This window comes from Phaseolus vulgaris, chromosome 5, assembly GCF_000499845.2.
Source record: "Phaseolus vulgaris cultivar G19833 chromosome 5, P. vulgaris v2.0, whole genome shotgun sequence".
Lineage (NCBI taxonomy): Eukaryota > Viridiplantae > Streptophyta > Magnoliopsida > Fabales > Fabaceae > Phaseolus > Phaseolus vulgaris.
In genome coordinates this window covers 18654642-18682090 of record NC_023755.2, presented here as the reverse complement: position 1 = coordinate 18682090, position 27449 = coordinate 18654642, and the positions used below count along the sequence as shown (strand labels likewise).

The following is a 27449-nucleotide window of genomic DNA, read 5'->3' as shown; positions in this document are numbered from 1 at the left end:
TCACCGACTACATACAAATGGGTCATGCCGCTTCACCGATCGGCAATCAAGGTAACCTATGTAAAGCACCACTTCACCGACCGACGATCATGTTGACTTGCATACCTTCGACGATCACCGACTGTAGTATCATCCTTCCACATAACAATCCTTCAGATGCACCAGAGCCAGAACCCTTGCCTTCCGCTACTTACACCAACAATTGACCTCACCCTTCCAAGGAGAACCCTGAGGTACTCCTTTGCTCAGGTTCGCCCACTGTAGCCAGCTTTAGTCAGCAACCTCTAAACCCTGCAACCAGCTCACTGGCAATGCCTTATTCCCACGCTAGCAACGTCTCCTCCTTCCCTCCACTGAGCATGTCACCAAGATCTGGTTATTTGTAGCTTTTTATGCAGCACATTGGATTCAGGACCCAATCCACTAAGGAGTAGTTAAAGGAACTTGTCTTATGTTTCAGCCATTGCCAAGATTTAATTTGTGCTTGCTGAAAAATTTCTTCTGCATCTACAATGCCTTGTTTGAACACTACCAAGTTCCTCTGATCCCAAATACACCTGACTACCGCTGCCCAAACCCCTTTCCAAACCAGGTTTTGATTATGACTAACCTGAAATAGGTTAAAGCTCTCGAAGTGCGTCATTATATCATTGTGTTGAACAAACAACATTCCAATCCACTTGAAGCACATGGACCACACTTGATTAGCATATTTACAATCCAAAAATAGATGTTGACACGATTCATCCTTCGTCTGGCAAAGAGCACATAAGGTTGTTTCCATCAACACCCCTCTCCTTCTCAAACATATTCTAGTAGGAAGTCTATCCATCATAATTCTCCACGCTACAGTCACCGCACTTGGGAACGCCTTAGCTTCCCACAACGACTTAAAGACATCATGTTGAGGCCCTCTTCCTTGTTTTGATAGACACACGTAAGCATTATTGACTGAGAAGCACCCTTTCTCCTCGTTCCCCCATACCTGGACGTCCTTCTCTTCTTTAAGAATGGTTGTCGTTGTTATGAGCACTTCAAGTTCTTGTACTAGCACGGATTCCCACACAAATCTTTCCCGTCTCCACCTTAACCGCCAGCACCAACCCGACTCTTCCCACACACCTACCTCTCCCACCTTGTGCCCCTGGTTTAAAGACAACGAGTATAATCTGGGGAACAAAGTTTTGAGATTACAGTTACCAATCCACACATCCTCCGAGAACCTAATTTTATCTCCACATCCTAGTTTCCATCCAATTTCTCTATAAAACCACCCTTCACCTTCACCCTCCCTAAGGTTTTAACTACTAATTAAATTAAATTCTACTGTTAGTAGTTAAAATCTTGTTAGTTAATTAGATATTAATTTAAAATTATTTTAATTTTTTATTAATAATAAAAACTGATTTAGATACAAATAACTTTTTTAATTTATAAAATAACATATAATTTAGTTAATATAGTGACTAATTATTTTTTATTTAAAATTAATTTTTATTTAATTAATTTTTTTTGTAGTATTAGTTTTTTTTTAAAAAAATTGTATAATTTTAGGAATTTTTTATAGTGGACATTAATTTTAAAGAATTTTAGGAAGATTTTAAACTTTGAATGGAGTTAAATTTGTGGACAAGATAAAAAAAGAACAAACTTTATTCTTAGTAATGATATGAGATATATTAAAAGAAACGTTAAACTCGTGACTATTTTAATTTTTTATCAATAAAAAATATAATAAATCAGTAATTGAGACAATTAAAAATGTTCTAGTCTATATACCAAAAAGAATGTTAGAGGCAACTACCTCTGAGCATATAAAAAAAGAGTCCTCCACCTCATATAGAAGGGACCTATCAAACCCCACTATTACCACATGGCCGTTAACAGGCCCAAAAAGTGTAGCAAGAGAAGCCTGAAAATTATGTGATGATTTAATATTGTAACATTCTAACTACTTGTTATTTCTCCTTCTTTATATTTCCCATAGCACGATCCCCTTCTCTCACCCATTCAGCATAAATGGTCATAAGTTCCTGCATCAGATTTATGGCTATTCCATATGTGCACCACTGTAATATCTACATAACCGAACCTCATTATATCTCCATATGTGCACCAATGTGATATCTCTGTTGGGAAAAACGGGTAATTTTCTCACTAAAACAGAACACTAACAGAGCTACCCGACAAATAATATTAAATAAACAGAGCGGAATAATAAAAAAGATAAAGAGGAAAAAATACACCAGAAAATTGTTAACGGAGTTCGGCCAATTTAGCCTAATTTCCGAGCACAACTGAACCAACCCACTTTTATTATTATGGGAGAAGATATTACAAATTGGGATATTTAACAGTGAAGGAGGAGATGTTATTTTATAACCCTCAAACCTCCTTCCCAAACAATGAACCCACCGATGTGGGACTTGGGATTAAGCCAAAATCAACAAATCTCCACATTGGCTTAATTTCAAGTCCCACCTAATACAAATCTTCTCAAAACATAACAAAAACAAACTTTGCAGTGCTTCAAATTTGCGCCTCCGGGCGCCAACTTCAAATGTGCAAGATATTAACCAAGTCTAAACAATGTTCAAACTTGGCCCTTGTAACCACCTTGGTGAGCATATCTGCAGGATTCTCCGTAGTGTGAATCTTCTAGAGAACAATCTCCTCTTCTTCGAGAATCTCACAAACAAAGTGATAGCGAACATCAATGTGCTTCGTCCGTGCATGAAAGACTTGATTCTTTGCTAAATGAATAGCAATTTGACTGTCAGAATATAACTCAAGTTGTTTCTGACCAACTCCCAAGTCTTTAAGCAACCCATGGAGCCAAATTGCTTCCTTCACAGCCTCTGTAATCGCCATATACTCTACCTCTGTCGTAGACAAAGCCACTGTAGACTGCAAGGTAGACTTCCAACTAACTAGCGCTTTTGCTAAAGTGAACAAATAGCCAGTTGTAGACCGTCGCTTATCCAAATCACCTGCATAATCAGAATCACAATATCCAACTATGCATTGACCAAGTGATTCATCTTGCTCAAATGCCAATCCAACATCTAAGGTATTTTGTGTTAGAAAGGATGGTTTTAAACTAGAGGGGGGGGGGGGGAATGGTTTAAAGAGGGATTTCAAAAACTTTTAAGTCAAGAATGAAATTATCTCTTGCCAAAACACAAAGCTAAAAGCACAACACCAGAAAAACAATTGGTTGTTTCGCAGAAACAATCGGTTGTTTATACCAGTATACAAATATCAAAACTGAATTTAAAGAGTTAAGGGAGAGAAAGAATGCACATAGAGATTTATATTGGTTCACTCTAAACCCAGAGCTACATCCAGTCTTCTCAGAAACCATTGAGGAATTCCACTAAGCAATCAAACCTAGATCACTTACAACACAACCAAGAAAGTGACATTGATCCCCTCAAGACACACACTTCTCTTGGCCAATACACCAACACTAAGAATGCTGATCTTGATCCCCTCAAGAACACACAACACTTCTCAGGAAACACACAGAAGAAACTTGTTCAATAGATACAAGGATTACACTTGTTACAGAAGTAAATCTGTAATCAATACAAGCAAAAATCCTATCTCACACTCTTTGATCAATCTCAATCTCTAAGCAATCTCAACTCTTTGAAAATCATAATCTTGTTGTTAAAACCCAAATTTTGATTACAGTTTTATATCAAAGATTGTTGTTTGTTATCAAATCTTAACAAACTATTAATTGCCTTTAAAGATTGGTCAAAGCATTAAAGACTGTGGAGCGTAATCAGTTAGAATCATATAAAGCTCAGTCAAAACAAAAACCATTTTTCTGTTATGGTACCTAAACAAACAATCGGTTGTTTCTTCGAATCTAACGGTTGTTTCTTCGAATCAATCAGTTGTTTTGGTTTTAACAGCTCAACCATTTGAAAAAAAGTTTTCAATCTTTTCTCAAAACACCTAAGTATAAAACAATCGATTGTTTCGACAAAACAATCGGTTGTTTTTCACTTAGTTTGAAAAACACTTTTCTTTTAAAAAGATTGAGAATGCCTATGCTTTTGACAACACATAGCCAATCTACCCCAGCTTTTCGACAAAACAATCAAGAGTGGATTACATAAACAATCTACCCCATATCCTATCTAAGACAGCTTAGCAACAACAAGCACAACCAAGCCTTCAACATCCTTCAAAGGGTTTGGATTCTTCAAAGCTTGAACACCACTTGGTTCAACAATCTCCCCCTATTTGATGAAGACAAATCCCTGATGCTTGTGTTGTACCTGATTGAATCTGAAGCAGTTCCTGCAAAGCACAGTTTTAAGCAAAGCATAGAACTTCTGATATTTGATTAGCACAAAAACAAGTATAGGAATTCAGAGCATAATATCAAAGTAATCAACAAACAAATATTGGAGCAAAAACCTATAAGGTTTCACTCATCCAAACTGTTTTGCAGAAAATAAAAACTGAAATCAAACACAACATATGTCTCCCCTTATTTGTCTTCACAAATAGACAAAGAGAAGAGATAAAACAAGATAATTGTTTTGAATACATCAGAATTAAACAGCAAAAGCAGCAAAAAGAAAACTGATACAATCACCAAAAAAATAATCGGTTGTTTCGATACATCAACCGGTTGTTTTTCTTCATTCATCATCATCAACATATTGAAGATCAAAGATTTGGTTCTGTACTGCCTCGATCTGTTCATCTAGAGTGATGAAGCATGCATCCATGCTGTCAAACCTGTTATCAATCCTCTGGAAATTGCTTGTACACAGATCATGGAGATTTCTTTGATTCTCCGCAAAGCTATCAAGCCTATTCATCATGAGTTCTTCAAAAGAAGACATGGATTGTTTTCTTTCTTCTAGATTTCCAGCACCAACAGTAGGTCCAACATCTTAATGTGCTTCAGGTAGATCTTCATGTTGAAAATCCATATCTGTAGCATGTTCATCTTGTTCATGATCAGCAACAACACTAGATGAGGCACCAAAGTCACCATCTTTGCTAATCCATTTTCCACCTACTTTGGTAAAACCCATTTTTGTTGAGTGATCCATTGTTCAACTCTTGAGTTGACTTGACCAACTCAAATGTTTCATCCTCTAGGTTCACTTCAAAATAGAGTAGAAATTTAGATACCAAAACAGCATGTGGATAGTGATAGTCACTTAACCTCATTGCCTTTTGCATGTGCTCTTTGATGATGTTGATCCAATTAATTTTGATCTTCTTCATAATGCAGAAGATGTACACCAAATCCTCCTTAGTAAGAACGGAATGATTGCTCCCCCTTGGAGTTAGAATCCAAGTCACAATGAGGGCTAACAACCTTTCATCAAACCTTAAGCCACCAACCGAGCAAGACCTAACTTGTGCATGTTGGTTCTTCAAGCAACTCTTGTAGTATTGGATTTTGTTGAAATCCTCCACTACTCCAAGGTTTCCCTTGTTAATCCTGAGGCCTGAGTACTTTAGACCAACAACAACAGCCCACACTTCATGGGTTATCTCCATATCTACACCTTTTACATGAGAAACTAGGTTGTTTCCCTCAAACTTGAGATTTGTGTAGAAAACCCTTATTAAATCTGGGTAGATGTTTCCCTTCATCTCCAGGAACTTTCTAAGAGATTGATCTTTGAGCAGCCTCCTTACATTATCCAGCTTTTGGCTTTTCAGCCAATCAAAGCACACAACCTTGGGGTTGTTTATCACTTTGGTGCTTGTTTCAAACCTATATCTCTCAATTAGATCATTGTCTCTAGAAAACCATCCTTCTAGCCTTCCTCCAGACCTTACAACTCTGGTTTTGACTCTCTTTGAGGTGGGAGGAGTTGAGTCCATGATGGTAGAAAAGAAAACAGAGAAAAGCTCACTCACAGATTTTGCAAGAGATGTTGCAAGAGATGTTGCAATTGGTTGTTCTTGTGGAAGAGATCAGCTGCAATAGATTTTATAGCAGTAATAGAATTAAAAAGCATTCAATGACATGAGTGGGTACCAGATTTTCAGAGAGAGAGGACTTGACCCTGCCCTGCACAGAAAACGTCAGAAAAAGCTGAAAATCACATGGTCTTCACATGTGATCTTTGACTAGTCATTAAGGCTCTTGAATTTCCAAGATTTTGGAATATATTCCTTTATGACTGTTTGTAACTTCTCTCTGAACATGATCAACTTTCAACACAGGTTCATTGACCAAGGATTCTCTCTTTAAATTGATCTGCAACAGATAGAAATTCAAAATAGAAATTAAATTGATTTCTTCACAATGCTGTCAGGCTCAAAACAATCGGTTGTTTCGAAGAAACAAACGTTTGTTTTTCTGCAGCAGTTAAAACTGATTTTGAATTTTAACCATGAGCAGAAAGAGTTCAAAGCAGATGAAGTTAAGCATTTTAAAGAAGATATTTAAACATGAAAAAGAACTTTAAAACAGAAATTAAGAACAGGGAAAAGGAAGGTCTTATCCTTTATGTTGTTCTTTTAATGAGCCATGTGCTTTGTGACCCAGAAGCCTCTTTTAACTGTTGAGGGCCTTTGGACAGATGCAGAACATTGATTCAGCTTCAATGTTGGTCTTTTTCTTCCAAGAACTTGATCAGATGACTCAGTCCTTCATACTTCTTTAGATTTCTTGCACAAGCATGAGTTCAAGCAACAAGATTTGGTCCCTTCACAAATGTGGGTCCAATAGGTTTCTTTTTCTCATTTGGAACCTCACATCCTTTAGGAATCCATTTCATGTAGCCTCTAGGAACAGAAAACTTTCTTATTTTGCAGAATCTAACCGAATGGCCATTCTTCATGCAATAAAAGCATGTAACAACCGGTTGTTTCGATTTAACAATCGGTTGTTTTACTGGCTTTCTTAAAAAAAATTTGAAAACTTATCTTGTTGGTTCTGTGGATTGAAACCTAAACCAGCCTTTCCAAAAACACAACTTTGAGATGCCAAGACATTCTCAAAGTTAGATTTCCCTTTTGAAAGCTTGTCCACAGTGTCAACAAGTTAATGAACATTTTTCTCAAGATTTTCACAATTTTTGCAAATGAGAGTGTCACACTTGCAAGAGATTTTTTTTAAAATGATTTTCCAGGTTTTTGAAATCATTTTTTGATTTTTCAATCTCATCTTCAAGTGATTTCACTCTCTTTTCCAGTCAGCTGTTAAGTTCTTTCAATCGGTTGTTTGAAAGAACCAATCGATTAGCTTCATCATGAGTTTCTTGAAAAAGCTTCAAGCAATTCACTATAATTTTGTTCATTTAAAGAAGCACAAGAACTTACCTCACTTGAGCTACATGATTCATCATCATCTTCTGCAATCAAACAAATGTTTGCTTTCTCATCTTCACTTGATGAAGAACTTGATGATGACACCTCATTTTCATCCCAAGCTATGTATGCTCTCTTTGTTTTCCCTTTCTTGTCTTTGTGGCTAGACTTCTTCTCCTTGCTTTTGTTTGGGCAATTTGCCTTTATGTGACCTTGCTCACCACAGCCAAAACAGGTATAGTTATTTGAATTAAAATAATTTGATTTCTTGTTTCCATACCTATCTTTGTTGTTGTCCTTGTTGTGGTTCCTCTTCAAGAATTTGCTAAACTTTCTTGACAGCAAGCTAAGATTTTCCTCATCACTATCATCACTGGATTCTTGTTTGCCTTTGTGCTTGGAAGCTTTTAAGACTATGCTCCTTACGTGCTTGTCTTCGCTTTCTTGAACATTGAGTCGATTCATCTCTAACTCATGTTCCCTAAGCTTGCCAAAAAAAGAAGCCATACTCAAGGATGTTAGATCTTTAGATTCAGAAATAGCAGTTACCTTGGGTTGCCATGCTCTATCAAGACATTTCAAGATCTTGATGTTTAGTTCTTCCTTTTCAAAGGTCTTGTCAAGGCTCATGAGATGATTGATGATGTGCGTGAATCTTTTCTGCACCTCAACAATTGTTTCACCTTTGAGCATTCTGAACATCTCATACTCTTGGATTAGAGTATGCTTCCTAGCTCTCTTTACCTCATTTGTACCTTCATGAGTTACTTCCAAGGTGTCCCACTTTTCTTTTGATGATTTGCATTGAGAGACCCTGAAAAACTCATCAGAATTTAAAGCAGAGGTTATTATATTTTTGGCAATGTAATCGAATTTGGCCTTCTTGCTTTCTGAATCAGTCTATTGAGACCAAGGCTTTTCAATGAAAGATCCATCTTTTTCAAACTTTGGGACAAAAGGACCATTTTCAATTGCATCCCAAATTCCTTTATCAAGTGATTCCATAAAGATTTTCATTCTCACTTTCCAAAATTAGTAGTTCAAACCACAAAACAGAGGTGGTCTGTTGATTGAAGCATCTTCTCCAAATAACTTGAATAACTTTCAAGAACCAAGCTCTTGATGCCAATTGTTAGAAAGGATGACTTTAAACTAGAGAGGGGGGGGGGGGGTGAATGGTTTAAAGAGGGATTTCAAAATCTTTTAAGTCAAGAATGAAATTATCTCAAAAAACAGTTGATAAGGAATCCAGTTTGCCAAAACACAAAGCTAAAAGCACAGCACCAGAAAAACAATCGGTTATTTCGCAGAAACAATCGGTTGTTTATACCAATATACAAATATCAAAAGCTACATCCAGTCTTCTTAGAAACCACTGAGGAATTCCACTAAGCAATCAAACCTAGATCATTTACAACACAACCAAGAAAGTGACCTTGATCCCCTCAAGACACACACTTCTCTTGGCCAACACACCAACACTAAGATTGCTGATCTTGATCCCCTCAAAAACACACAGCACTTCTCAGGAAACACACAGAAGAAACTTGTTCAACAGATACAAGGATTACACTTGTTACAGAAGTAAATTTGAAATCAATACAAGCAGAAATCCTATCTCACACTCTTTGATCAATCTCAATCTCTAAGCAATCTCAACTCTTTGAAAATCAGAATCTTGTTGTTAAAACCCAAATCTGTTTTTACTGTTTTATATCAAAAATTGTTGTTTGTTATCAAATCTTAACAAACTATTAATTGCCTTTAAAGATTGGTCAAAGCATTAAAGACTGAAGCGTAATCAGTTAGAATAATTTAAAGCTCAATCAAAACAAAAACCATTTTTTTGTTTTGGTACCAAAACAAACAATCGGTTGTTTCTTCAAATCAATCGGTTGATTTGGTTTTAACAGCTCAACCATTTGAAAAACAATTTTCAATCTTTTCTCAAAACACCTAAGTATAAAACAATCGGTTGTTTTTCACTTAGTTTGAAAAACACTTTTCTTTTAAAAAGATTGAGAATGCATATGCTTTGGATTCAATCAAGAGTAGATTACATAAACAATCTACCCCAGATCCTATCTAAGACAGCTCAACAACAGCAAGCACAGCCAAGCCTTCAACATCCTTCAAAGGGTTTGGATTCTTCAAAGCTTGAACACCACTTGGTTCAACATTTTGGAGGTACCATAGAATCCATCTCACAACTTGCCAATGACCTTTGCCCGGATCATGCATGTACCTGCTAACAACACTCACAGCCTGTGAAATATCTGGTCTCGTACACACCATTGCATACATCAAGCTTCCAACTGCATTTGCATATGGGACTTTCGCCATGTATTCTCGTTCTTCATTAGTCGTCGGAGATAAACGGCTACTCAATTTCAAATGAGGAGCAAGTGGGGTACTTACAGGTTTTGTATCTTTGTGTATACCAAAACGTTGTAGTACCTTTTGCAAATACTGCTTCTGTGACAGGCAAAGTTTTTCCCTCTCTCTGTCCCTATTTATCTCCATGCTGAGAATCTTCTTGGCTTCCCCCAAATCCTTCATCTCGAACTCTTTACTCAACTGAGCCTTTAACCTGTCAATCTCAACTTCGCTCTTTGCTGCAATCAGCATATCATCAACATATAAGAGTAAGTAAATGTAGGAACCATCTTCAAGTCTGGGCAAATACACACAGTGATCATATTTGCTTCTCTTGTACTTTTGATCCTTCATGAACTTATCAAATCGTTTGTACCACTGCCTCAGAGATTGTTTCAGTCCGTACAACGATTTGCTAAGTTTACAAACCCAATCTTCTTGACCAGCAACCTTGTATCCTTTTGGTGAGTCATATAGATTTCCTCCTTCAAATCACCGTGTAGGAATGCGGTCTTTACATCAAGTTGAGCTAGCTCCAAATTCAACTGTGCTACCAAGGGCAACAAAATTCGAATGGAGAAATGTTTAACAACTGGAGAAAATACCTCATTATAATCAATTCCCTCCCTCTAAGCAAAGCCTTTAGCAACCAACCTTGCCTTGTAGCGAACATCTTCTTTATTAGGATATCCTTCTTTCTTTGCAAATACCCATTTGCACCCAATTGCCTTCTTACCTTTTGGTAATTGTGACTGCATCTCCTCTTCCATCGCACCTGCCCAATTACCACTCTCTGAACTCAAAATGGCTTCTGGGTAAGTGGATGGAATGTCACCAACAACTGGAAGTGCATAGGCAACCATATCCATGAAACGAGCAGGCTTATGAATATCTTGTCTCTGTCTTCTAACTGCAATTGGCGCTGATTACTGTTGAGATTCTTGGGTAGGAACCTCTTCCTCATCTGACTCTTCTTCTACCATAGGAGAGTCACTTGTGGTATTTCGTGTTGGGATCACCACAGTCGGCTCAAACTCCACCTGCTTCCGGGCACACTCCACCTGTTGTGGAGTACTATAAGCTCCTTCTAGATTTACCTTCTTTAACATGACAGATTCATCAAAGGTAACATCCCTGCTGATAATCGTCTTCTTTGCCTCTAGACACCACAAACGGTATCCCTTCACTCCAACACTAAAGCCCATGAAAAGAGCCTTCTTTGCACGTGGATCCAACTTTGATTCAATCACATGATAATATGCAATAGAACCAAAAACATGTAAAGAATCATAATCAGTTGCAGGTTTTCCAGACCATACCTCTAACGGGGTTTTGCCATCTATAACAGATGATGGCAAACGATTGACGAGATGTTGAGCGTATGTCACAGCCTCAGTCCAAAACTCTCTGCCTAACTCAACATTAGACAACATACAACGAACTTTCTCCATAAGTGTCTTGTTCATACGCTCCGACACCCCATTCTGCTGTGGTGTTGTTCTAACAGTGAAGTGCCGAACCATGCCACAATCTTGGCATACCTTCAGGAACGGATCACTCTTGTATTCTCCTCCATTGTCTGTTCGGAGAACCTTAATCTTCCTTCCTGTCTGGTTTTCAACTTGAGCTTTCCACTTAAGGAAAATTTCAAGCACATCATTTTTGTTCTTCATAGTAAACACCCAAACTCTCCTGGAAAAATCATCCACAAAAGTGACAAAATAATGCCTACCTTCGATTGACGGAGTCTTGGCAGGTCCCCACACATCTAAATGCACATAATCCAGAATACCCTTGGTATTGTGAATTGCAGTGCCAAACTTCACTCTTCGTTGTTTTCCCATAACACAATGCTCACAAAATTAAAGTTTGCAAGCCTTCGTACCTTTCAACAATCCCTGCTTGGTAAGAATTTGCAAGGATTTCTCTCCAGCATGTCCCAACCTCATATGCCACAACTTCGTTGCCTCGACATCCTTCTTAGAGCTAGAAGTTGTTGTCGCTACTGTCCCCACCACTGTACTACCTTGATAGTAATACAAATTGTTCTTCCTCATGCCTTTCAACATCACCAGTGCTCCTGAAGTTGCTTTAAGAATTCCATCTCGCATCGTCACAACTAGGCCTTTAGATTCTAAAGCCCCTAATGAGATGAGATTCTTCTTCAACTTTGGCACGTACCGTACATCCCGCAAAATTCTGGTGGATCCATCATGATTCCGCAACTTGATTGAACCTATCCCAGCTGTCTTACATGGATTATCATTACCCATGTAAACAACCCCGCCATCAAGTTCTTGAAATTCAAAGAACCATTCCCGAATGGGACACATATGATAGGTACAACCTGAATCCAATATACACTCATCTGGATACGATGATGCTGAAAGCGAGACAATTAAAGAGATATCTGATTCCACATCACTTTTGCATTCTGCAACATTTGCATCTTACGGAACCTTCCCTTTCTTCTGTAGTTTTGGACAGTCTTTCTTCCAATGTCTTTTCTCATGACAGAAAGCACACTCATATTTGGCAACGGCTCGACCTTTAGACTTAGACCTCCCTTTTCTCCCCTTTGTGTGGCTTTGCTGACGACCTCTTGCCACCAATGCTTCTTCTGATGTCGTTGATTTGGTTTTCATCTTATCCTGCTTTCTCAATTCATGACTATATAAAGTAGAACAAACAACATCTAACGACACATTCTCCTTCCCGTGAAGGAGCATAGTCTCCAAATGTTCAAATTCATCAGGAAGAGATGATAACAACATCAAAGCCAAATCCTCATCCTCAAACTTCACATCTAAATTCAATAGGTCTGCTACTAATTGATTAAACATAGTGATGTGTGCATTCATAGTAGTACCTTGTTGGTAGTCAAATCGGAACAACTTTTTCTTCATCAGGAGCTTGTTCTGACCACTCCTCTTCATAAACTTGTCCTCCAATGCCTTCCACAGTTTGTGTGCAGAAGTCTCGTTTTTTACAACATACTTCTGCTTTCTGGACAGGCAGGATCGAATAGTTCCGCATGTCAACCGGTTGATGATGCTCCAGTCTTTCTCCTCTACCTCTTCTAGTTTCTCTCATTCAATAGCAATATCAAGACCCTGCTGAAAAAGAGAGTCCAAGACCTCTCCTTGCCACATGCCAAAATGTCCAGTGCCATCAAATATTTCCACTGCCAATTTCAAAGTGGACACCGGGAACCTCGACCATGATGACGAGGAGCCCGACACTTTGGATACATCCTTCGCTTCTTCTTCTTGATTTGCCATTACAAACTCAAAATATAGTATTCAATATTACAAATAATTTCAAACAACCCAAGGGCGAACCTTCGACTCTGATACCACTTGTTGGGAAAAACGGGTAATTTTCCCACTAAAACAGAACACTAACAGAGCTACCCGACAAATAATATTGAATAAACAGAGCGGAATAATAAAAGAGATAAAGAGGAAAAAAACACACCAGAAAATTGTTAACGGAGTTCGACCAATTTAGCCTAATCTCCGAGCAGAGCTGAACCAGCCCACTTTTATTATTATGGGAGAATATATTACAAATTGAAATATTTAACAGTGAAGGAGGAGATGTTATTTTATAACCCTCAAACCTCCTTCCCAAATAATAAACCCATCGATGTGCGACTTAGGATTAAACCAAAATCAACAATATCTACATAACCTACATAACCGAATCTCATTATATTATATCTGCTAAAGATAAGATCAAAACCAATGAATTTTTCACGCATTCCCATAACCCTCTTAATACTCTTGCATTGCCAGTGACCCCATACTATCACAAAATCAGCACACCATTGCCTCTACATAACCTACATAAAAATCCTAAGAAGATTTTAGGTAAGTAATTAAGTAAGTGAGAAGATTGAGTTAAAAAAATAAAAATAAAAAGTTAATAAAATTTACTAGCGAAATTATAAAATTGAGGTGAGAATTGAGAAATAAAACCTCTGCCACATCCATCTCCACACACCCAAATAGCATTGCCTCCTCTATGTAGTCATTCCTTCTGCTGCCCCAGTTAATCAAAACAGCATCCTCTTGGGAAGATACATGTATATTGTCGAAGGCTTGATCTACCTGCACTAACAATTGAAAAGGCACCAAAATCCTCTCAAATTTCTGAACACCATTCAGCATAATTGGTCATAAACACAAGAAAAAACTGCACCCTTTCTACTTAGCTTCACGTTTGTTTTGCATTGGTTTCCAAAAGAAAGCCTGCATCAGCAAAAAGACCAGCACCCTCATCCTTAGCTTCACTTTTGAAAAGACCCTGCACCATGCAATCTGTGCTCCAGCAGACTCACTTATGCAGGGGAAACCGCGGAGGAGAGGGTGATAGATGCTCCAATTGGGAGAGCTAAAACTGCACAATTTTCTCCATATTATTTTCTGCTTGTGATTCATTCGTGACCATAATTATGAGAAACCCCGTGAATAAGTTGCAGATGAGTAGTAGCCACACTTGGAAGTGGAATAGTAAGTGACTTGGAATACTCTCAATTACACATTTTCAGTGGCTGCTCATAAGGTTTTGAGTCGCATACTGAATAAGAAAATTTGGTTTTGGCGTGTTTATTTCTTATCCAATCCCACCATCCAACTTGTGCAATTGTAAACAGAGTCTATACTACTCAATTTTTGAAAATTATATTATTCTTATGATTCCAATAAGTAAATGATTTTTGTGCTTTTCCAGACCTGTTTTGTTTAATACTTAGATCCACTAGGCTAAATTGGCTGAAATGATGTTTTGCCTACCTCCCCAATTATTGCACCTCTTCCGGACTTTTCTAGCAAAAGTACACGTAAAGAACAAGTGGTCGTGTTTATGTAAACAGATATAATTTTAAGTGAATGGTAAGGATATAAATGAAAAAAAAATTAATTAATATTGTATTAAATTTTTGGATATAACAAATAAAGACAAAAAATATTTATAGAGGAAATAAATAGACTAGTAGATACTATTTTTTCCTAGGGTAATTATTCCATCACTAGTCTAGATTAAAATATATTAATATGATGAATCCATTTAAGTTATATATATCTTTCTTGAAAACAAATAACTTGGACATAAGTTTATATTCATCAAATTGACAGTAATATATGAATTTTATAAATTAATTTTTTTTTAAATTGTTTTTACTTAGATATTTAACTGGAAACCTTTTCACTGGACCACTACCCAACTGGATAGATAGGCCAGACTATACGTAAGTAATTCAAAGTTCAACTTATATATGATTTGTTAAACTAAACTATTAATTAGTTTCATCTGTGGTTCTGAATTGATCACATGTATAATTTGATATAGTGATCTCTCATATAACAATTTGAGCATCGAAAACCCAGAGCAATTGACATGTCAACAGGGAAGCGTGTAAGAATTTTTTTCCTTAGCATAGTTTTCTAATTTTGAGATATTATTTGAGTCTTGTCCATTTTCTGTGTGCCTTAGGAACTTGTTTGCATCATCGTTGAAGGGAAATGACTCGTAAGATTTGTATTACTCCTACTAAATTAATCTTATCTATAAGTATATCTTATGCTACTGACTTAACATGTCTATTATTTTCTCAGGGGAATGGTTTCATGTTTAGGCAACAATAACTGTCCTAAAAGTAAGTTTATATTATATAAGTTTTAAACATTAATATTTATCTAATGCTTTATTATTTGAACTTGTCCAATTTTAGTATGATATAAATATCTTAGTATGTTGAAATGATATTGCCTAGATAATCACTTTCCAACATATGCTTATAGTTATTTGAATAATTCCACTAGTCATGATCATGGATGGTACTTGTCAATGATTTCCTATATGAATTACAAACCCAGTTACAAGTATGTACCGGGGTCTTTGTATCAATTTTGATTGCACTTTCTTTTATCGGCAAATTTTGATTACACTTGATTTGTATTTTTGTGTTTTTTTTTTCTATAAAGTGCCACTTTGTTTTTCATTATTTCCAACTATTGGTTGTAGACTAAATATTTACTTCCAGAATTAGTGATTATTATCACTGTCCTTTTAATAAAAGGTTGATGGGAAAAAACACATCAAAATCAAAGAAAGAAAGAAAACAAATGATGGGTCTCATTCTTTTCTTTATTTCTTTTTCTTTTCCTTAACAAGGATTTTACTATTCTTTTCAATTTTGAATCACATATATTAATCTAGTTCTCATTTTTATTTTTCATGAAAGCGATGTAATTGTCAAGTACTTTTACATAAACTTTGGTATGTTATCTTTGTCATATTGACAATAAAAAATTACCAGTTTCCCATTCCCAGGCTTGTATAATTCAGTTAGACTCTCTAGTTTTTCCCTTCATACTTAAGATGAAATAAAAAATTGAGTTTTTTATACATTAGTAGAAAGTAAAATTTGTTTTCAATATTTTTCTTCTAACAATCTTCTTATTATGCTTGATTCCTTACATTGGTTTTTCACCATTTTTTGGTTGTCCCAGCTTTATACTCTCTCCATGTAAATTGTGGAGGGAAGTTAATATCTAATGGAAACATAAAATATGATGATGATTCACAAGAAGCTGGCCCAGCAAGATTTCGTCGAACAGGATCAAATTGGGTATTTAGCAACACTGGTCATTTCTTTGATAGTGGTCGTGTGGACTACTATACTTGGTCTAATACAACAAAGCTTGACAACAACAATGACGAATTATATATGGATGCACGTGTTTCTCCCCTTTCTCTCACATATTATGCATTTTGCATGGGAAATGGAAGCTACACAATAAGCCTTCATTTTGCAGAAATAATGTTCACTGATGATCAAACATATAGCAGCTTGGGAAGACGTGTGTTTGACATCTATGTTCAGGTGCATGGTTTTATCATCTTACCATTGTCCACCACATGCTAATGTTAACAACTTCCTTTTGTTCTTCATGAGCCATTTGTGTTTGAATTGAAATATTGCAGAGAAAGTTGGTGCTGAAGGATTTCAATATTGCAAAAGAAGCAGGAGGAGTTGGTAAAGCAATCATAAAAAAGTTCACTGCTACAGTGAATAGCAGTACCTTAGAGATTCGCTTGCAGTGGGCTGGAAAAGGGACTACTGGTATACCATTTGGATCAGTTCATGGTCCTCTCATATCTGCTATATCTGTTGATCCTGGTTAGTGCTACTTCTCCACATTGTTTTTTCGGCCATCACCTCATATGATCTAATATAACTAATCTATTTTTGTCATAATGAAACAGATTTTACACCCCAAGAGGAAAATAAAGATGGTGTACCTAAGCATTATATTGTTGCAATTATAACTGGAGCACTTGTTATCATCATAATATTTGCCATAGCTTGGTGGAGAGGATGTTTAAGAAGAAAGGTATCATTACAAAAAGGTAAGCACTAAGAGGTTATAATAATTATCATTTATAAAAAAATTTGCCATAAATTTATGATACCAGCATATAATAGATAGATTTAAAAGTAAAGATTTTTTTTTATCAGACAAAAAATAATAAAATAAAAGTGGAGCGTTGAAGGAATGTTGTAACCCATATAAAAAATACTAAGACCCTAAATAGGCTCGTACCTTGCATTTTTTACCTCTCCCCTAAACATACAAGATTACTGGACTGAAACTAACCAAAAGCACCCGACATACTTAACCTACAATAATAGCCTTCATACCAATATATGAGGACGGATCAACAAAATAAACTCGTTCAAAACTGTACGAAAATCCTAGTATAAAAAAGCTCTTCTACTAACTACCTTCCATCACTTTGCATATGTCAATGCTGCATAAAATTGGCAAACTGCCTTCTTTCAACAACTCAAAACCAAAAGTAGACAACCTAGCTTATACTTCTTCCTCCATGAAAAAGTCATTTGCAACAAAATGGAAGGAATGAATTGTTTGTCAAAGATTTTCGCAAAGAATGAATCTTTATCAAACAATCACAGATAAGCAATTAAGGAAAGCAATTCAACCAAAGATACAGAAACTGTTTTCAGAATTTTAACTGATTGAAATTTCATTTTAATCGATTGTTTATACCAGCAGCAGAAACAAAATTAAAACAAACAGTTATAAGGAGATAGAGATAGAGAGATTTACACAACGAATTTTATACTAGTTCACTCAACCTTGAACTACATCCAGTTCTTAGAACAACCTCTGAGTTCCACTAGTAATCAATTACAGATTACACCAACACACCACAAAGAGGTGAGCTTGAAAACCAGAAGACCCACTCACCCTCTTTGCAACACCACACACCTCAAGTCAGAACACCCTCTGAATTTGCAAGATTTCACACACACTTACAAGTTAATGAAAGTACAATTAAAAGAATGATGAAAGGAATAGAAAACACCTAAGATTACACAAACCAGAAAGTCCTATGATCAGATCTTGTACCAGTGCAAAACTTAACAACAATCTTGCAAACCTTTTGAAAACTTCTTTCAAAAACTAATCTCAATCTCTCTTTGATCTCAAATTTGTGTAAAACTTGTTCTTTTTTGTTTTGAAAGAAGGGCTATATTTATAGCACTTAAAAAATAGTCGTTCAAGGCAACATTAATGATCCAAAGCAGTTTTGATTACACCAGAAATAGAATAACAGGTTTTCAAAAAACTGTTAGAGAAAGTCACAATCAACCGGTTGAAAACACGATTTAACCGGTTGAATTGGTTAGATAGTTACATAACCAAATCAAAAATAGTTTCAAAACCTTTAAGCCAGCTAAGTGATAAACAACCAATTATTTCGATAATTCAACCGGTTATTTTTCTCTTTGCTTAGAAAAACACTTTGCTTTTTAAAACAAATTGGGTAAGCTTTGTGCAAGGATTAAGAATTGATCTTTACATAGATTCTAAACACTCTAATCTAAACACAAACCAAAAGTAGCAAGGCTTCAAGCTTCATCTTGGATTTGAAACATCAAATCTCCCATGCTCTACAATCTCCCCCTATTTGATGGAGACAAATCCTTGGGATGCTTTTTGGAATGTTCTTGTTTAGAATCTGTACAACCTAAATTCATGAGAAAACATAGAAACACGGGATAATCTATTCCAATCAAATAAGCACCACAAACCAATTCCCACTAGGTGATTTCCAGAGAGGAACATCAGCCAAATCAGATGAGAAACCAGTCAACATACAGAGGTGCAAACACAGATAAACAATCGATTATTTCGCAGAAATAACCGGTTATTTCGAAACCTGCAGAATCTAACTGAATGACCTTTCTTCATGCAATAAAAGCATGTAAGAACCGATTGAATCGACCTTTTAACCGATTGTTTTTCTGGTACAATTGAAAAAGGTTTTGAAATCCCATTTCCTTTGCTTTGTGGATAAAAACCTAAACCAGCTTTTCCAAAAACACAATTTTGAGATGCAAGAACATCTTCAAAGTTGGATTTTCCAGTTGTAAGTTTGTCCAAAGTTTTCAAAAGATAGTGAATCTTTCTTTCAAGATTTTCACAATTTTCACAAACATTTGACTCACAACTACAAGTTGAGTTTTTGTAAATCAAAAGAAGGTTTTCAAAATCTTCCTTTGTTTTTCCCAACTCTTCTTCCAAAGACTTGACTATGTTTTCCAGCCAATTATTCAGACCTTTCAACCGATTGTGAGAAACTGCCAATCGGTTAGCCTCTTCATGAGCTTCATTAAAAGCTTTAAGCAATTGATAATAGTTGTTACCTTTGATTGAAGATGATGAACTCATGCTACTGGATACAGATGCTCTAAGGCACAAGTTTGCTTCTTCATCATCAGAAGAGCTAGAGGATGATACCTCATTGTCATCCCATGCCACATATGCCTTCTTGGCTTTTCCCCTTTTCTCATTTTTGAAATCTGCTCTTTCTTTGATTTCATTGTTGGGGCATTTTGCCTTGATATGACCATGTTCACCACAGCCATAGCAAGTGTACTTGTTAATATTAAAATCAGTAGGTTTTTAAGAGCTATACCTCTTTGAAGCTTGATTTTTCTTCTTCAAGAACTTGCTGAATTTTCTTGACAATAGACTCATGGTTCTTCATCACTCCCACTTGAGTCTTGTTGTTGTTTGTGATTGCAAGCTTTGAGTGCTATGCTTTTGTTGTGTTTGTCCTCACTTTCTTGGACAACAAGCCTATTCATTTCGAGCTCGTGTTCCCGAAGCTTACCAAACAATGAAGCAACTGTCATTGATGTCAAATCTTTTGATTCTGAGATGGCAGTGACCTTTGGTTGCCATGTTTTATCAAGAGATTTCAATATATTGATGTTCAGCTCCTCCTTGTCAAAAGTCTTTCCAAGACTCATCAAATGATTCACTATGTGAGAGAACCTTTTTTGCACATCACAAATGGTCTGTCCCTTCTGCATTCTAAAGAGTTCATACTCTTGAATAAGAGCATGCTTTATGGCTCTCTTGACATCGTTTGTCCCTTCATGTGTGACTTCAAGAATGTCCCACATTTCCTTTGCTGAGCTACACTGTGATACCTTGAAAAACTCATCACAACTCAAGGCAGAGGTTATTATATTCTTAGCAATCCGGTCAAACTTGACTTTCTTACTTTAAGCCTCAGTCCAATCAGATGAAGGTTTATCAATTAAAACCTCATCTCTTTTGACTTGAGGTATAAATGGACCATTTTCAATTGTTTCCCAAATACCCTTATCAGTTGGATGCATAAAGATTTTCATTCTCACCTTCCAAAACTGGTAATTGACACCAGAAAACAGTGGTGACCTGTTTATGGAAGCATCTTCTCCAAAAGGCAACTTGTCAGCCATGTAAAAAGATTTTTCAGAAAAAATATAAACTTAAATATTTTTCAAGAACCTAGCTCTTGATGGCTTAAATAAGAGGGGGGGGGGGGGGTGGTGAATTGTTTGTCAAAGATTTTTGAAAAGATTGATTAAGAATAAACCTTTATCAAACAATCACAGATAAATAATTAAGGAAAATATCAACCAAAGATATAGAAACTGTTTTCATAATTTTAACCGATTGAAATTGCATTTTAATTGGTTGTTTATACCAGCAGCAAAAACAAAATTAAAACAAACAGTTATAAGAAGATAGAGATAGAGAGATTTACACAACGAATTTTATACTGGTTCACTCAACCTTGAGCTACATCCAGTTCTCAGAACAACCTCTGAGTTCCACTAGTAATCAATTACAGATTTCACCAACACACCACAAAGAGGTGACCTTGAAAACCACAAGACCCACTCACCCTCTTTGCAACACCACACACCTCAAGTCAGAACACCCTCTGACTTTGCAGGATTTCACACACATTTACACAAACCAGGAAGTCCTATGATCAGATCTTGTACCAGTGCAAAACTTAACAGTAATCTTGCAAACCTTTTGAAAACTTCTTTCAAAAACTAATCTCAATCTCTCTTTGATCTCAAATTTGTGTAAAACTTGTTCTTTTTTGTTTTGAAAGAAGGGCTATATTTATAACACTTAAAAACTAGCCGTTCAAGCATTAATGACCCAAAGCAGTTTTGATCACACACAAAACAGAATAATAGGTTTTTAAAAAACTGTTAGAGAAAGTCACAATCAACCGGTTGAAAAAACGATTTAATTGGTTAGACTGTTACATAACCAAGTAAAAAACAGTTTCAAAACCTTTAAGCCAGCTAAGTGACAAACAACCGATTATTTCGATAATTCAACCGGTTATTTTTCTCTTTGCTTAGAAAAACACTTTGCTTTTTAAAACAGATTAGGCAAACTTTGTGCAAGGATTAAAAACTCTTCTTTACATAGATTCTAAACACTCTCATCTAAACCAAAACCAAAAGTAGCAAGGCTTCAAGCTTCATCTTAGATTTGAAACATCAAAGCTCCGATGCTCTACAAAAAGTATATCCACTTGGAAACACAGAATAAACCAAGAAACTCTAATTTCTTGGTCAATAGTTAGTCCAAAAAGGGGACAGAACATGACACACAATGAAAATCTCTACATTATCGTTTACCTCATTGTTAAAAATTATGTTATTTCTATAACCCATAAAACCCATAAAATTACCATCCACACAACTTTCCATTCCATACCTCTTGCTATTTTTTGTTCAAACTTATCATATTAAATTGTTCAAAAGTGACAGTTTTGGAGTGTGATGCAAAACATTTGTTACTCTTATCCACCTATTACACATATTCTAAATACCCCAAGCCTTCCTGCATGTGAAAAAAAAGGGTGATTTGTGTCTTCGTCTTTCATTCCACACGTCGGGCACAATCAATGTTTAAAAATTCCTTTTAAATGCTATAGTGATTACTATTGGTATCTTGAGAATCTTAAAATACAATGCTTCAAAAGAATGTATTTTGATGAAAAAAAATTGCATGACACTAGTTCTCTCGTTTATAAGTTATTCACATGATTATATGGATAAATAATTTCCATTTTATTTCGTATTTATTAATGATTTATGTTTTAATCATATTCGACAAGAATGAGTAACAAATCTACACTTTTTTTGGTAATTGTGTCTATTGAGTAATTAGACATGTTTAAACTTGATGATTGATATAATAATGTTTCACACATTCAACATTTTCTATGATTATTCATAAGGAAATGGTAACACCCACACATACCATCTTACATAAATATATATATTTTTCAAATCCTGTTATTTTTATTTTCATAAATATTTTGTCAAAAAATACGTGTCAAAATTTAAGCTTTTAAAAGATGATTTTCTAATTAATTCCATGTTTAATTATATTAAGATTATTCACATTCACTAGTAATATAACTAGAATATACATTACAAGAAAATTATTAAATAGAAATTAATTTTAAAGACCAAAATAATTAGTTATTACTTGATTAAATTAGAGATCATTTTATAAACTAAAAACTTTTAGTATCTAAAGTAGTTTATATTATTAATAAAAATTTATAAAATAGTTTCTAAATTAATATCTATTAATTAGTTATCAAGGTTTTATCTACTTACTACTTTATTTTCTAAATTAGTCTCTATTAGTCTTTTATATTCTAATTTAAAATTTAAAATATTAGTATCTAAAACTTAGGTAACTAATTTAGATACAAATTTAAAAACAATTTTATAAATTTTTATTAATAATAGAAATCACTTTAGATATGAATTACTTTTTAGTTTCTAAATTAGTATTTATTTTAGTTAATATAGTAACTAACTATTTTCAGTCTTTAAATTTGATTACTATTTAATGATTTTCTTGTAGTGATATACTATAAACAATAATTTTTCATTTGATCGATATTTTGAAAAAAAAAAAGTCTAGTCAAGGTCTAATATATTTAGTCTCAATAAAATCTTGTTTTTATTTAAAAAATTAAAATAAATAAATTGGATTATTTAAAGATGTTCTAACCAATATACCATAAAAGTTTAAGACTTTTTAATAAAAATAAGCAAACAATGCTGTAAGTCCAAAAACTGCAAAAGAAGATTTACAAAGGTAATTGTTTTATATAGTACTCCACAAATTGGGATTACCACTACACCTATATTGTTTCCTACACTAGAACACTTCCCCCCTCCCAAATAATTCACTTCTATGACAACATTAGACAGAGTTATAACATAAGCTGTAGGTGAGACATGTTTGTAGCCACCAAACCTTCTTTAGTGAACCTATAACCACAAAAGTTGCTACTGCTAATTAACCAAGACCAAAACTTGAGCTTCAGACTTTTGTTAGTTTTTGACAGATCTTGATACTTCATCCTTTCAGCGTTCCTTGTGCTTAATATGTCTAACACCCAAATATGACATCCATCCCCTGATTTAACAGTTTTGCACTGTACCCTAATATCCCCTGTGGTTGTCCCCAGTTTTTAAGCCCTATATACATTCCTACACAGAATAAACCTTACACCTTTATACTGATCTACCTTAGTGTACTTAAACAAACCATGGAATTAATACACTAGTTAGAGTAAGTGAAATGCGCCCTTGGATATTTATTGGACCTTTATAGTTATAAATTTCACATCAAATTTTGGTCTTAGACATATAAAGAGGTGTTAAGATGTTTCAAGAATATATCCAAAATACTCTTTAAACAATCCTTCTCACACTTAGGCTAGCTTTCATTAGTTAGACTTGATCTATTTGTAATATATTAATAGGTTTGTATATATTGTTATTAACACTTTCTTTTAAAGATATGATCATCCCTAATTTGTTCCATTACATAAATTTGATCGCCAATATCGTATTTTGACATCTCTAAGAGAAAATAAAGAAAAAAGTTTTGATACTAAATTACCATTTTGATCTGTTTATTACCGACTCGAGAATTAATAAAGGACAAAAAATATGGTGTTTACCTTGTTACCAAAATATAAAGTATTGAATGACACTAATTATAAAGGTTTAAACAATGCTTATTTTGAAACTGAAATTAGTTCTTAGCTTAATTAAAGTAGTAAGTTTATCTATTGTGACATAAATTTCAGTTTTTTTTTTGCAACATTTTTCCCAACTATTTATGCATTTGCTTGCATAACTTATAATATCTTATAAACTACTATAGGTAGTATACAAATTATTGTTTTAATTATGTCACAACATATTTATGCTTTTCTTCTGTCTCAACAGAATTAATGGGTGTAGATTTCCAAACTGGCTTATTTAGCTTAAGAAAAATCAAAGCTGCAACTAAAAACTTTGATATTAACTTCAAGATTGGAGAAGGAGGTTTTGGTCCTGTTTACAAGGTATTCTCGATTTTCAACATTTTGTATATGACTTATTCACAACTTCCCAAACATAATTTAATCAAAGCTGAAAATGCAGGGTGTTCTCTCAGATGGCACGGTAATAGCAGTTAAACAGCTTTCTTCTAAATCAAAACAAGGGAATCGTGAGTTTATAAATGAGATTGGCATGATTTCTGCTTTGCAACACCCTTGTCTAGTTAAACTTTATGGTTGTTGTATGGAGGGAAATCAGTTGATGCTAATATATGAATACATGGAAAACAACAGTCTTGCTCGTGCTTTATTTGGTAATTTTCTTTTGTTTGTGTTAAGTTTGTTAACTCTATTAATAATCTACATTTCAATATAATATGTCCTCTACTTTTTGTGCAGAACCAGAAAAATTTGAATTGAATCTGAATTGGTCAACAAGGCAAAAGATATGTGTTGGTATTGCTAGAGGTTTGGCTTACCTCCATGGAGAGTCAAGGCTGAAGATAGTTCATAGGGACATCAAGGCCACTAATGTGCTACTAGACAAAGATCTCAACCCAAAGATATCTGATTTTGGTTTGGCCAAACTTGATGAAGATGGCTATACACACATAACGACCAGAGTAGCTGGCACTTAGTGAGTTATTATATATTAGTATGTTTTTATGAATTTTTTTAGTAATATTCATCATTTTACATTTAAAGATTACAAGCACTATGACTTAAAATATGTTAGATGCATAACCAAATTCTTTTGGTAAATTTGTTTTGACTTTAAAATTGTATTCACAACTGTTAATGTGAGTTTTTAACACTGCAGTGGATACATGGCTCCAGAATATGCAATGCATGGTTATTTATCTGGTAAAGCAGATGTGTATAGTTTTGGTGTTGTTGCGCTAGAAATTGTTAGCGGAAAGAGTAATAGCATGAATTGGCCAAAGGAAGGATGTTTCTCTCTCGTTGATTTGGTAAGTTTTACTCTCATGGATCTCCAACTTCCATGCCCATATGATTGCATTATACAATATCTTAAGAATTTTTTTTGTTTCATAAGCTCTGTATTAAAAATATCATTTCAATATTAATGTAGTGCAGCATTTGAAGAACAAAACAACCATAAGTCTATATGTTGATTTTAATTTATATTAGAACTAAGTTGTTTCTATTTTTTTTTTCTAGGTGCATCTCTTGAAAGAACAAGGTGATCTAATGGACCTAGTTGATGAAAGGTTGGGTAAGGATTTCAAAAAAGATGAAGTAATAGTAATGATTAATGTGGCTCTATTATGTACACAAGTTTCTCCAATGCACAGACCCACCATGGCTTCAGTTGTATGCATGCTTGAAGGAAAAACTAATGTTCAAGAAGTGGTGTTAGATACAAGTGAAGTCATGGATGGAAAGAAGTTGGAGATGCAACAATATTACAATATAAGAGACAAAAATATAACTGAAGAAACTCAAGAAGAGAGCATCTCAATGAGTGAAACTTCAGCATTTATGTCTGATACAGATTTATATTCTATCAACATGGATTCTTCTTTCCTAGAGAAGAGTCATTAGATAATTATCACCACTTAGTAGAGAATATATATTTTATACTTAGGTATATCCTTTTGTTGTGAATATTTTGTAAGAAATAACTAGAATAACTATTGTTAGTTATTTCTTTTATGGATTGCTTTTATAAGGTGGGTTTCTTTTGGTTGTACGTAGGCTTTTCCTGATATTATGTAAAATACTCTCTCTTTTGTATTTAATTCAATATCTCATAATTTTTCTGATTGGTGTCTTGAACCACTAGTTTGTGTGAGGTCTGTCAAAAAGTTTTAGGAGGAGTTTACCTTGAGTATTGGGGATATGCTTGTTAGTTATGTGTTGTATGATAGGTTTGTTTTAAGGTTTTTTGCTTGTGTAACGAGGCAGGAGGGCGAATTTCTTAGGAAGGTCTTTTGTATACAGGTTGAGGTACTGAAACACCTCGTATTTATTTATTTGTTTTTTACTAATAAAAAAACGTTACCCGTTGTTGGTACTCTTTGGTATCGTGGTTGCATGTTATTTTTCGATAAGCAGACCAAGTCAACTGTAGTACAACTAATAAAAGGGGTTGTCATATCCACATATACTAGAGATAACTAAGATATTAATATCTTTCAAAGGGAAGTAGGGATATGATAATATTGGAGTGCATATGTGACATTTAATAAATTTAATAGATAAAATATAAATATTATAAGTAGTGATATTGAAACTTAATGCAAAAAGGAGAAGTTTTATATTCAAAACAAGTGTGGGATTGAATCACTTTATAAATATTTTTTTGCTAATGTTACTTACAAATGTTTTGGTATTCAAGTTCATTGTTCTTTATGGTCAATCCAAGTTAATCACTTGCTCATGGTAATCTAGAACAACAAACTATCATAATCAATTCTTTGACTTACAATAGCCTGCTTCTACATTAAGATGAAACAATTCAAGCCAAAAATTCAATTATGTTGCCAAACAGTGATTTTTTTTTAAAGAGTTCAAAAAATAAACTTGTTTCCCAACATCATTCAAGTTCTAAGGGCATGAATGGTGATTCCTCACATATCACGCACTGAGTATTCAATGAAATCAAACGAACTGGAACAATCAAACATTCACAAATAACAAAAGCTAAGAGATATTACATTGTTCTGCAATCCCAACAATATATATGTAGTTACTCATGATAAAGCTTACAAAGAAACCCATGAAGGAGTAGCTAGCAACAAAGGACATGTAGCATTGAATGTTGCATGCTAGCTGAGGTTGATTCCTTCTACCTTAAGTTACATCTTCGTTTCAACCTCTCATTTATGAACTAACGACTGCTTATAACATATAGTTTTATCAAACAAATTTCAAAGTTCCCTTAATGTGGTATAAAGTTAACCTAGGTCGAATCCCCAAAGAAAACATGTTGGTTGAATTCATTATTTCAATGTTCTTATCTTCACAAATTAAAATGGGGGAAATTG

The 27449-nt window shown here is 34.7% G+C and overlaps 1 protein-coding gene and 1 long non-coding RNA gene across 2 annotated transcripts in view; one reads left to right on the top strand and one right to left on the bottom strand.

The window, feature by feature from the left end:
• Window positions 1-26223, top strand: part of LOC137835244 (probable leucine-rich repeat receptor-like serine/threonine-protein kinase At3g14840) — a 37821-nt gene extending 11598 nt beyond the window's left edge. Inside the window, exons 13-24 of the mRNA XM_068643652.1 lie at window positions 14867-14929; window positions 15031-15096; window positions 15175-15210; window positions 15297-15337; window positions 16194-16567; window positions 16669-16864; window positions 16951-17094; window positions 24344-24462; window positions 24542-24752; window positions 24838-25075; window positions 25259-25409; window positions 25621-26223. Of these exons, the coding sequence (XP_068499753.1) occupies window positions 14867-14929; window positions 15031-15096; window positions 15175-15210; window positions 15297-15337; window positions 16194-16567; window positions 16669-16864; window positions 16951-17094; window positions 24344-24462; window positions 24542-24752; window positions 24838-25075; window positions 25259-25409; window positions 25621-26004 (2023 nt within the window). The 3' untranslated portion in view covers window positions 26005-26223. The remainder of the gene's footprint in view (window positions 1-14866; window positions 14930-15030; window positions 15097-15174; window positions 15211-15296; window positions 15338-16193; window positions 16568-16668; window positions 16865-16950; window positions 17095-24343; window positions 24463-24541; window positions 24753-24837; window positions 25076-25258; window positions 25410-25620) is intronic.
• LOC137835247 (uncharacterized) lies at window positions 13163-13796 on the bottom strand. Its single transcript, XR_011085055.1, has 2 exons — window positions 13659-13796; window positions 13163-13522 (listed from the first exon to the last, which is right to left on the bottom strand). It is a non-coding gene; the product is annotated as an uncharacterized lncRNA (long non-coding RNA).
• Window positions 26224-27449: the final 1226 nt, after the last annotated feature.